The sequence below is a fragment of the Mixophyes fleayi genome, chromosome 3 (assembly GCF_038048845.1).
Source record: "Mixophyes fleayi isolate aMixFle1 chromosome 3, aMixFle1.hap1, whole genome shotgun sequence".
In the NCBI taxonomy this organism is placed as follows: Eukaryota; Metazoa; Chordata; class Amphibia; order Anura; family Limnodynastidae; genus Mixophyes; species Mixophyes fleayi.
The window spans coordinates 157583607-157595914 of record NC_134404.1 but is presented as its reverse complement, the minus strand read 5'-3'; the positions used below and the strand labels follow the sequence as shown (position 1 = coordinate 157595914).

Genomic DNA, 12308 nt, shown 5'->3' with positions numbered 1-12308 from the left:
AATGAAGTGATTTGTAATAAATGCCAGTACTAAGTGTACACATTGTAAAGTATGCAGGGCACCCTGAAATAGAATGGCATGCGTTTCCTCCAGCCAGTTACCAAAAGATGTCTTTACCGTCAGGAAAAATAATTACTGAATAAAATGCATGGTCCTCACTTTATATTATTTTATCATTTATAAGCTATTACTCAACAGAGAAATAATAATACACTATCTTTGTCTTACATATTCTAGAGTTCTATTATTCTCAACTGTGAAATAACAGTATATTACCACTGTATACCTTCCTATAGATGTACTGAGCGAAGGTGGAAATATATGGGCTACTTTGTTGGACATCCACTAATAAAGTCCATGGGGAGCTCATAATCTGGGACTTCGGTTTCAAGGGCGTGACTTAGAATACTTTTATTTGTCTGATTCCCAATACTCGTAACAAGCCTCAATTACTCATATGCTCTCCATAAATGTGAACAATGCTCTCTCCCTCTGTAATGGAAAATGGCTGCCCCTTATGTTGGCATGGAGCCCTTAAGATGTGGGCATGGTGGTGACATTTTTGTGTAATAGTATCCCATATTGCACACCGAAAATGTGAAAGGTGTTCCTTCTTTCACACCACCATTTACATTGTTTTTTAAACTGCATTGTGTACAGCCTGGTTGAAGTATGTTATTGGATTGAAGGCTAGGGCTACAAGGGAAGATGTCCAAATGTGTTGGTGTCAAATAACCAGACCTTAATAGACTTTTTTCATCTTTGCAGTGGTATGGCGGAGTAATCAACCTAATTTGTGACTTACTAGAACTTGTATTATTTACTGTTTTGCTTCTTTGCCTTTTGCAAGATATCTCCTATTTAGGTTCATGCTGCACATTTAGTACTATTATTCTATAGTGAGTTTAGCCGATAAAAGTGTCGACTTATTACTGGAAATGTATGTGTGGTACTTCCATGGACATCGCAAATTAATATGCCCTAGTTATCTAGTGAAAAGTTATACAACTTGTTTCACATTTGCTAGCAAAAGAAATTGCAGACGAATGATGTCACATGCTTCCGTATGACCTTCCTCTACGTTTACATTATACAAGTTCCCGGGTTAGTTTTGTAATCAAGAAAAACAATTGAAATTATGATATAGTACATATCCCTGTAATTGTTTTCATATCGATTGTTAGCCTTCCAGAAAAAGATAATGAGTTTAAACTTGGCCTGGAAAGAAATTCTGGCACAGACTAGTGGATTTTATGGATTGCTGCTTTTTAGCTGCTGAACTTGGGATGTCACTTACTGCTGGGAAATGTTTGGCTTTATTCTTTCGACTGAAGTGTGAGTCTCTTTGAAAGAAGCCATGATCTCACTTACAAATAACCATGTGGAAGTAGTAGTCAGCTACTTGATTGAACCAAATTTTCCTTTCCTCTTTTTTGTGGTATATTGTCTTCTGTTCTGTTGATTTTTGTGTGGTTAACTGGCTGCATATTTAATGGTGGAACACAGTAGTTATCATCAATTTCCATAGTTTTTCCACAATGCAGGAATGTGTTTCTTATGTTGTAAAGTCTGTTGTCATGGTGTCAGTCTACAGTCATGGTGTCTACTAAAATGTAAATATGTAATTAAGATTTGAAGGTCAATATGACATACACTGTATGCTCTTAAAAATGTGTGTTCTCTTCACTACTAGTCAATTTATTTCCAACTATCAAAGAGGCCTACAATACCAACCACTAGACATGTACTTCCCCAAATTAGAGATCACATTTTAAATAGCTTGAATGAGTGTGTAGGAATGTGAAATGAGCAACAATGGGGATATTGGAGTCAACCTCAATGGAATTTGTTTAGCCTAAATAATTATTTATTCATTTTGTCATGTGTAAGATAATTTAAGTTGATGCTGCAGATTTAGTGTTAATTCCCTTTCATGAGTTTAGCTATTAGAGTATTGGTATATAACTAGGATTATAGGTTGAGTTTGCAATGCCATGGAGATTGTGAGTGAATATGCATTAAATTGATGTTTGTGCACATCCAGTTGTTTATGCTCCTCAATCCAACTTTGGTCATTTTTCTGGACAAATAGGTAGCTGGTGTAGTAGACCAAGTGGAAATTTAAAATAAAGTAATGAAACCATTTCTGTTTTGACCCATGAGGTTTGTTATTCTAGACACTGGCCTAGTTATGGCTGTATGGCAAATACAGTCCTCTACATGACAAATGTGGAACACAATGCTCAGTTAGAAATAAGGAATCTCATTTCCATATTTGATAGGACACGAGGGAATTTGATACAAGATTTGTACCAATCTAAGAATGTATTAACATGGCCCAGTATACATTAATATGGAGTGCAGATGAGAGTTATGATATGGAACATTAGACACAATGGGCCTGATTCATTAAGGAAAGTAAGGCAAAAAACTGAGTAAGTTTTCTCCTGGACAAAACCATGTTACAATGCAAGGGGTACATATAAGTTTGTTATTTTGCACATAATATCTGTTTTTTCATGTAGCACACAAATAATTGATAGCTTTATTTTTATACTGAAATTTAAAGTTGATCTAGAACATGCCCTACCCCAACTATATATCTGTCCCCACATTTTAAATTTACCTCCCCCTCCAATGCAACATGGTTTTGTCAAGGTGCAAATTTACTTATTTTTTTTGCTTTCCTTTCCTTATTGAATCAGGCCCATTGTAGGTGTTTTTTTCTGCCTTTTACTAGGAGAAAGAATTCACCATATAAATCATAAGTCAGACATTATACTAGTACCAATACACACAGCACCAGCCGGACCCGATACAACATCCTCTCACAAAGTCCTCTAACATGATTCAGTTATGTACCAAGATGACAGCTTTGCTTATTCATAAAAAAAAATAGAAAATGCATAGTGAAGGGCACTATACACTAATGCCCCAGTGCTCAATTTTTATCGCAGAGCAGCACCCCACTTAACACTGAGTTATATATATATTGTAGCTCAGCTCTGCAGAGTTGACCTCAAAGGTGACAGAGGATTTCCGCTCAGGGTGGAGGAGAGGGTGCCAGGGCTTTCAAGCGGATTGTCGGGCCACTGTACAGTAACTTCTTTGGGCCTTTCCATAGCTGCTGAATAGGGCATGTCCACACCAGGTTGGTGGCTCCTTCCACTACACAGGCAGGCCAGGGAACCCAGGCCCAGGCCCCTGTACTTTGTACCTGCCTCCCCTCTTGGCGCCCCTGAAGGAATCGGGCACAACAGGCCCCCTGGTAATCATTAATATCATTACTCTGTGTGCGTGGTCTCGCTATGCCCAGACTCCTCCTCCAACCACTCGACCAATGGATGTCCAAGCAAACCATCCAAATTTTGTTTTTGGAGTATAATACGCTTTTTTAAATCGGAGCATGTGCATAAACCACTAGATTTGGAACTAGAGCTTTGTGTGCTTGCGCATAAGTAAAAAAGCGTATTATATGCCAATAATGCAATTTGCGTTCACTCAACATGAGCGCTTAAATGTGTAATTAATGTAAATTTAATATTTAATAAATAATGTTACGGTAAAGGTAAAAAAAATCTGTGGCATTGTATACTTACATATCCACAGAACAGTTCTCTATGACTTCTAATATTCATATTTTCACAGTAGATGATGCTTTATCAGACATATAAATGGTATATATGCTTAGTCTGTGAGTTCTGACATCATAGCTTCAGTATGAGTCATGAGCTTATACATGAAGCTTCATGACAAATGTGGTTGACTGGACACACACAGGGGCCAAAGCTTGGAGAGGAGGCCTACATTTGAGGAATCTGTAAATGTCTCTATGTTTTATATTGTGATGGCTGTTTCCATGGTAACTAAAAACCCTGAAATGTGATTCTAAATGATTAGAAGTGAGTGATAAAATACTAAATAAACGAAAAGTCAGTTTCTTGGAGGATTTGTCTGTGGCTTATTGGGAAGAAAACCATATGTGTTCCCTGAGAGCAATGTCACATTTATCGAAGCTCAGTGGTTTTGAGGTTATCTACAGAAGCCTTTATTGTATTGCTTATAGTTTTTATTATGGCCCCTACAATTTAGTTTCTACCAACATATTTTTATGTTACCCTATTATAGTTATTTAGCAAAAAGCAATTCTAAAGTTTGAAGGAATTCTCTGTAGAATAGGTAAAACGTATATACAATTTAATTTCTAAATATAAGCATATTATATACATCGTAGGAAATGGCAAGGGCTATTTTTAACAAAGCACATGTAAGAATTTTTTTTTATTTGAACTTGATGCCAGGTATTTCAAAATAGTTTTTGGAAACTGGGGCTGGAATTTGGATTTCACTTTGTGCTACTGCCAACAGAATATGTTATCAGAAGCCTGCATTTAAAGATCTTCATTCTGTGCTCACAAAAAAAGACACCGACAATAACATAGATTTTAGAGAATGAATAAATCATGCAGTTCTTATCCGTAATTATTACCATTGTTATTTTGTTCTGAAAAATATACATGCTAGTATTCCCTTTACTATTACTTTTCAGATTGATTAATGAGTAATCAGGATTTTACCCAAAGTCAGCTGACTGCATTGGCCTCCAAACTCTAGGGGGTAAATGTATCAAGCTGAGAGTTTTCCAGTGGGTTTGAAAAAGCAATCAGATTCTAGCTATCATTTATTTAGTACATTCTACAAAATGACAGCTAGAATCTGATTGGTTGCTATAGGCAACACCTCCACTTTTCAAACTCACCGGAAAACTCTCAGCTTGATACACTTACCCCTAGGAATGAGTTCTATCTTATTTAGAATGCTGGCACTCACTCATAAGCTGTGGTCAGGAGTGTTGCAAGTGGCCATGGTACCCGGAGAGAACGCTTACTTTGTTGGTACAAAAGCACACATACCTACACTGTGCTGTGGCATGTGGCCTTTGTGGTTTTGGTCAGTGTATAAAGGGTGTGCTTAGAGGTTATGTAGCGCCACACCTCCCTCCAGCCACTTAATCCTTCAATCTCTAAGGACATTGCATTTATAGGGGACATTACTTGCAGTGATATATTTACACTCCCAAATAGGCACCAGCGCTGGGCCCTGCAACCATAAATGCTCATCTGTGAGTTAGACAAGAGAATACGTTGCTTTTGATGGCCAGTGTAGCGTCCAATGGGGCGGCTGGTGGCTGAAGCAAAATCTCCACGTGCTTCACTCCACTCTACAAACCTGGCTAGACCTGATTTTTGATAGCAGCGAGACAGCACAAGCCTACCATAGTAGTTCCTTCCAGATATGTATAATGGAACATGGAGACAAAGCTTGCTGTACAGATACAGTGATTGGATATGCTGTTGAAAAATGCATCCTTTAACATATTTTAAAGTATCATGAGTATTTTTCATGCATATGCATATGCATATGTAATCAACAAAGAGGAAAATAAAGCTGTAAATGTTCAAATAAAATAATGTTTTACTTTTAGATCTTTACCATTTACATCATAATAAAGAATTACTATTTGAAATTGTTATAAAGTTTAGCTTTGCATAAAGGAATGCCAATATCTGAAAGGGTCATTGTTCATGGTATATTGCTGTATTTGTTTCATACAGTAGCTAAGTACCTTTTTCTGAAGTCTGTTCCTCACTATGTTATATGGCAGCTTAATATTTGTAACATTGTGTACTAAAGATAAGTTTGGATGATGGATAAATTGGTTGCACTTACTGACAGAGATAGCTGATTTGGGTTCCATTTGGATCTGATGGATTGAGGCAAAACATAATTTTTCATTGTCAAAATCTTGAAAACCTTGGCACTTCCTGTTTGCACTCACCAATCCCCTGTGAACACTGTCACTTTGTCTTTGGGGGAGGGTGAGAAAACATATGAAAGCAAAGATGGAGCACACATGTTGTGATGTGATTCGTTTCATAGATGAAACATAGCATGTGAGAAAACAGCAGAGAGGAACAAGGAGGCAGCCAAAGTCAGACAAATGCAGCCATGTAACAATTATTACAGAAAGGCCATTCTTTTGGCAAACATGCTATGCTAACTAGATTGTAATACATCTGTGCTTAATTATATGTTTAAGTCAAGCATATCCAAACAATGTAATTGCATAAATAGCTGCATTTACCAGAAAGGGTGGCCAGCAACACATGTTGAGGTAAACTTAAAAAAGGTTTTACACAATATGGATCGAAATCATAGCTTTATTTTATTTCTGCTTTAAAAAAGCTCTATTGTTGTGTTACAGTGGCTATCTTAAGATGTCATAGTAGTGTTACCAGAAGAATGCAGAAATAACCAACAAAAAATATATTTTATTCATAGTGAAAATGTACTATAATAAATGGTTAAAGTATCATTAATACCTTAAATCTAAGCAAAACTGACGAAGCTATACTGTACTCACGCTACGATAAACCGCCCCTTCTCTCCCACAACTCACCTCTCTAGTTGCAAGCAGACGCATGTTTATATCATCAGCATATATTTATAAAGCGCCACTAATTCCGCAGCCCTGTACAGAGAACTCACTCACATCAGTCCCTGCCCCGTTGGAGCTTACAGTCTAAATCCCCTAACATACACACACATGCAATGACTGAGAGAGACTAAGGGCACTTTAATAGCAGCTAATTAACTTACCAGTATGTTTTTGGCGTGTGGGAGGAAACCAGAGCACCCGGAGGAAACCCACACAAACATGGGGGAGAACATACATACTCCACACAGATAAGGCCATGGTCGGGAATCGAACTCATGACCCCAGTGCTGTGAGGCAGAAGTGCTAATCACTAAGCCACCGTGATAGCCACTAAGCCACTGTGCTGCCCACTTGTGTGCAACACTAAATACGTGCATATGTGTGCACCTTTTTTGGGGCCATGTCCAGGATTTCCCACTACAAAAAAGGGCATGCATATATCTTTCATTTGTGGATACCAAAGCAGATACATATAAATTATTCTGAAAAGGTATTCCTGTTATTTACAGTGAAGTTATGTTGAGAAAATATTAGTGTAGTATAATTATCTAACCACTTTATTGATGTCATAGGTACTGTATAATTGAACAAATACTGAGCTTTCAACAATTTTGTTGTTTTCAGGTTCACATTGTGGTATCCCCAACATATGTGAGAATATATGTTGATTGCAGTGAAGTGGCGGAGAAAGGAATTAAAGAAGCTGGAAACATTTCAACTGATGGATATGAAGTGCTTGGAAAACTAAAGGGTGACAAAAAATCTGCTCCAGTAAGTAAAGTTTTTGCCGCAGACTGCAAAGCAATTTTGTTTAGTTCAAGTATTGTGATTAGATTTTTACTCCTTTGATTTTCTGTATTGCTATATGGGAAAGAAAACATTTGATATGTTGTAAAACAGTTTATTTAAGAAAGTTCTTTCCACTTAAAACTGCTTGCATTTAAAAGTTACTTATATGAGGTCATCCTTACATCTATGCTCATTTTGACTTGACTGACTGTTATGCATTTAATTCCAATACACTTTGAGAATGAGTCATGTGACACAAGTGGGTGGGGTTTGTACTTTAAATACAAACTGACAGGAGCATATGATCGCCAAGAAAGTAAAACAGACATTTCTTTCATTGCCATACACCTATAGTCCCTATGCAACTATATATATGAACCCTTATATATATATATATATATAGAGAGAGAGAGAGAGAGAGAGAGAGAAGCATTTGGAATAGTTTGGCAATATCTCCAAAATAATATTGGCAAAGGCTTTTCTAAACTTTTCTATATGTGCACTTAAACTATAACCAGCACAATCAGTTTAACAATGGGGAAGTTTGCCAAACAAGTAGAACTTAAATACAGCTATGACATGACATCATGCTTTGTAAGTGACTGCAGATGTTCATTTGTAATCTGTTCACATGTGGATGCTAAGCAAATGTCCTGAAATGTCTGATCAAGAAATACACAAATGACATGACAAATAAACAAGTTTTTGTCTTGTCCCCAGTTTCTGCTCCAGATGTTTGACATTGTCTGTACTGTAACCTGGACGAGTCGTGATAGATGTTGTGATATTGCTGCAACGGTAAGTCTTTAACAAATATTGTTCCTTTAAGTAATTCTGCGGTTAGAGTAGCGATGCATGATGGGTGCTTGTAGTTTAGTGGAGCCTTATGGTAAAAAATTGCTTATTTTGAAAAAGATTTATGCTTTGCATAGCTCTTTTTTTGACAGTGATCACCCAATCTCTAAAACATACTTACTTTTAAAATATTTCCTTTGTAATAACCATTCTGCTGTTTTCACATAACATTGGCCACTAGTGAGCTGGTCTGAAGGCTAGGAATAATGTTGCTGGAAATTGATTTTTATGTTGGCAGATCACAATATGTCAGCGTACACTCGATTAATATATTCAGAAAGATAAGTTTTGGCAGTAAGAAGCGATTTCCATAACATTCACAGAATATGTATAGAAAAATAAATGTTTTCTTAAAATATGATGTTTTCCCCTGTGCTAGGTTACACGTGTAAGCATTAGAAGCCTGATGCTGGTTAGGAGTTAAACAAAGAAGGAGCAAATTAGCACCTCGGCAAAACCATGTTGCACTACCAGGAGGGCACAGTTAAAATGTGAATACAGATTTAGAGTTGCCAGGGGGCATGTCCTAGATCAACTCTACATTACACTGTAAAAATAAAGCTGTCCGGTATTTGTGTGCTATATGCAAAAACTGGCAGTATTTTCCATATATGCAAAAAAAAAAAGTAATCTGCATTGCAGCATGGCTGCTCAGGAGCAAATTTACTCCTTTTTTGCTTTGCACCTAACTCAGCATCAGGTCCTATATGGTAATATTTTTTGTGTTTATAAACCATGCCTCATGTTATGACCATGGGGTATATTCTAAACTGCAGGTTTGAAAAAGTGGAGATTTTGCCTATAACCACCAATGAGATTCTAGTTATCATTTATTTAGTACATCCTAGAAAATGACAGCTAGAATCTGATTGACTGCTAATGGCAGCATCTAAACTTTTTCAAACTCAGTTTAGTAATATACCCAAGACTTTTAGCATATTGCATCATCTTGGTTCTCTAATTTTACTTAATCTCAATACTTGTTTATTAAGTATTTGTTTAGGGGCCCCTTCCTGCAATCACACACGCGCACACACGCGCACACACACACACACACACACACACACACACACACACACACACATACACACACACACACACACACACACACACATGCCTTCTAGTGATTTTGGTAAAAATCAGTTGACTAGGAAGGTTTCGTAATACACCACGTAAATCACTGCAACATTTCGCAAGGCTGCAGTATCACATTGTGACACTTGGAAAACAAGATTATGTTGCCAAAGCTTCAATACTTTCTGGTAAAGATATTAAAGTAGCATAGTCTAATAAATCATTGGCTGACATTTATATCATCCTGAGGATTACACAAGTACGCCAGTACTTAGCATATGAAGATGTAAACTAGTAGCCAGTCTGAATGCCATTAATTTTAAAATCTTGCTTAGGCACAAAAGCTTTTCAGATATCATATGACTCTAGAAAGCTGTTAAGATATACAAAGAGGAGCTACAAAAGCAAATATATTTCTGGCAGTTTGCAAATAATAGAAATATATCTTTTAGAGAAGTAGTTTGTTAAACCATATGCGCCATCTCTTACGTCATTCATTAAACTAATGTCAGCCAATTGTAAACAAAGTTGTTTTATTGTGTCAGTAACGATAATACCCCACACTATATACACGTCACCATTTATCATGACCTCAGTTGTGACTTGATGTGTTTCACACATGGTGTTATCAATGTGAGCACTTTTTTCCGATAAACTCAATTCACTAATGAAAAACATATTTACTGATATCCTCACATATCAATTTCCTATTTTATTATCTGAATACTACTTTATAACATTCACTAAAGTATGTAGAAACATTCTTATTATTAATGTAAATTATTACAGCATACTATAATGCAGATAGTGGATGGGATATACTCCATGCTTTATCTTAAGCATTTATAAAGTTAATTATATGTCATAGATCTAGAATGATTAATGACCGTATTTTTAACAAATCATATTTACATTTGTGTATTCAGCACCTTATTAAATTATTTACACTTGTTAAGAAGTTTAAAATATCAGAGACACAGGTAGTTAAGAACTGTTGAACTCTCTTGTATGTGACGGTAAGTCAAGTGTATGCAAAATAGTTTTTTTCAATGTTTAACCAAATATTTCTGTGTACTGCGAAACATTTAGCAAGCACTGCGAGACATTTGAGGCAGTGGAGGACAACAGTACATTTTACATGGGCCTCATCTGTGGCGTGTTGTCCCTCAATTAAGTTGATCTTTTCACTTATGGAGGTATCAGTGTGACATGCTTCATCAGTCGAGGTTACAGGTTAACCCATAGTTGCTACTGAAAATACATCTTCAAATGTGCCTGTGATCTTCCTATAATCTTACTCTGCACAATTAATATATATATGTATATATATATATATATATATATATATATATATATATATATATATATATATATATTCTACATTGTAAAACTCTAATCAATTAATATTTTTTTTAGAGAGATGAAGCTAAATGTCCAGCACTGCCACACGCATGTACATGTGCACAAGACAGCGTGGGAGCTCCAGGACCAGCCGGCCCATCTGTAAGCATGTATTTTAACTTGCCTTGGTTGAATGAAAAATAGAACCGCTGGTCGTGTTCTAAATAAATAGACGCCTTGATACCTGTTGTGTGTCATTTATTTGTTCTATGTCCCCATTGACACCCATTGTTAATTTGCATTTAATCACAGATTGTAAAATAAAGCAGCCTGCCTTATGCTTACATTACCACTTACCATTTCACATATACATATAAGGATTCCCTGACGGAAAGTAATGCTGTTCCAGATTCTCCCGCTGATTGACTAAGATTGGCAGCAGTAATGAAACACGAATGTGCTTATGTGAAGAATTTCTGGTGGCCTTATGCCAAATATGTTAAAGTGGAAGGAAAAATAAATTTCTTAAACCTCTGAGAGCTCAAGATTTTTTATTAGGAGTTAAAAGATTCTTACTTCATGTTACTACAATTGCATTTTATTAATTCATATTAATATATTTTCAGGGTATGCCTGGCAACAAAGGTCCCAGAGGTGACAGGGGTGTAGATGGACCTGTTGTAAGTATCCTTTAACATTCTATATATTGCATTGCGTCTGTTGGTAAAATTAAAAAAGCTTATGTACATAAGAACTTAAATAGATTTTATTTTAATTTAAACAAAGTTTAATGGATATATTTAAGTAACATACATTCTAGTTATGGAATGGGAGTTGTGGGAAAGGGAAACCCCAGTAAGATATGTAGAACCCAAGCCAATATTGATTATATTGTGAGACACATATATGCAGCAGGACCTTTTTTTTATATACAAGTTACAATAAAGCAAAAATAAGTTGGATGTATGAACATCATTTCTAATAAATTTGCATTTGATACCATAATCTTTCCGCATTAGTCTGACAGGAGACACACATCCCTGTTCTGTTCCCTGCGGAGACTCTGCTCCTTACATTGCACCCCTCTACTCTCCTCATGTCACTGCCTTTGTCACACAAAGCTCTGCCTTCAGTACCATAGCCACGCATTGCAAGCGGTGACTGCCTTCCACAAGATACACACACTCACCTCCTGAAATATTCTGTGCTACTGTGTACATTCCAATGATCTTATTGGCTAACGGTTGTTCTAGACCCACCCACCTAGAAGCTGGGGACAGACAGTTGTGCAGGAAATGAAGACTCAACAACCAAGTGCTCTGACCCTAGTTAAATGAGCATTAACGATACAAAATTCCACAAAAGATCCATGTATACAAAAATACATAATGTGAATACCTTTACTTAAAATACGCAATATACTCTTCAAGGAATCCACTCAAGAGTATTTGCTTTTTTAAACTCAGTTGTAGATAAGAATTCAGATCTTTAATATATGAAAGATCAAATGAGCAATTTGTAATCACTTATCTAGTGATCTAATATTTCTTGAGTTTCCAGGAACATAATATTTAAGTGTTTTATTTATATACTCTGGGAGTACCATGATTAGTGAAATAGATAATGTAATAATGCCACTGCAATAATTTTACTGCCTTTGTCACTTGAAAGGACCCAACCATGGTCATGACATGATTTTCTGTTTAAAATTTTGGAAGCCCCAACCATATTTGGCAATTACGAGTTGGAA

At 36.3% G+C, this 12308-nt stretch overlaps 1 protein-coding gene across 3 annotated transcripts in view; it reads left to right on the top strand.

Moving 5' to 3' along the window:
• The window catches only part of COL12A1 (collagen type XII alpha 1 chain), a 142229-nt gene that overhangs the window by 108453 nt on the left and 21468 nt on the right, over positions 1–12308 (top strand). For all 3 annotated transcript variants that reach the window (XM_075202636.1, XM_075202638.1, XM_075202637.1), the window contains 4 exons: positions 7124–7270; positions 8009–8086; positions 10634–10720; positions 11185–11238. In XM_075202636.1, the coding sequence (XP_075058737.1) occupies positions 7124–7270; positions 8009–8086; positions 10634–10720; positions 11185–11238 (366 nt within the window). The remainder of the gene's footprint in view (positions 1–7123; positions 7271–8008; positions 8087–10633; positions 10721–11184; positions 11239–12308) is intronic.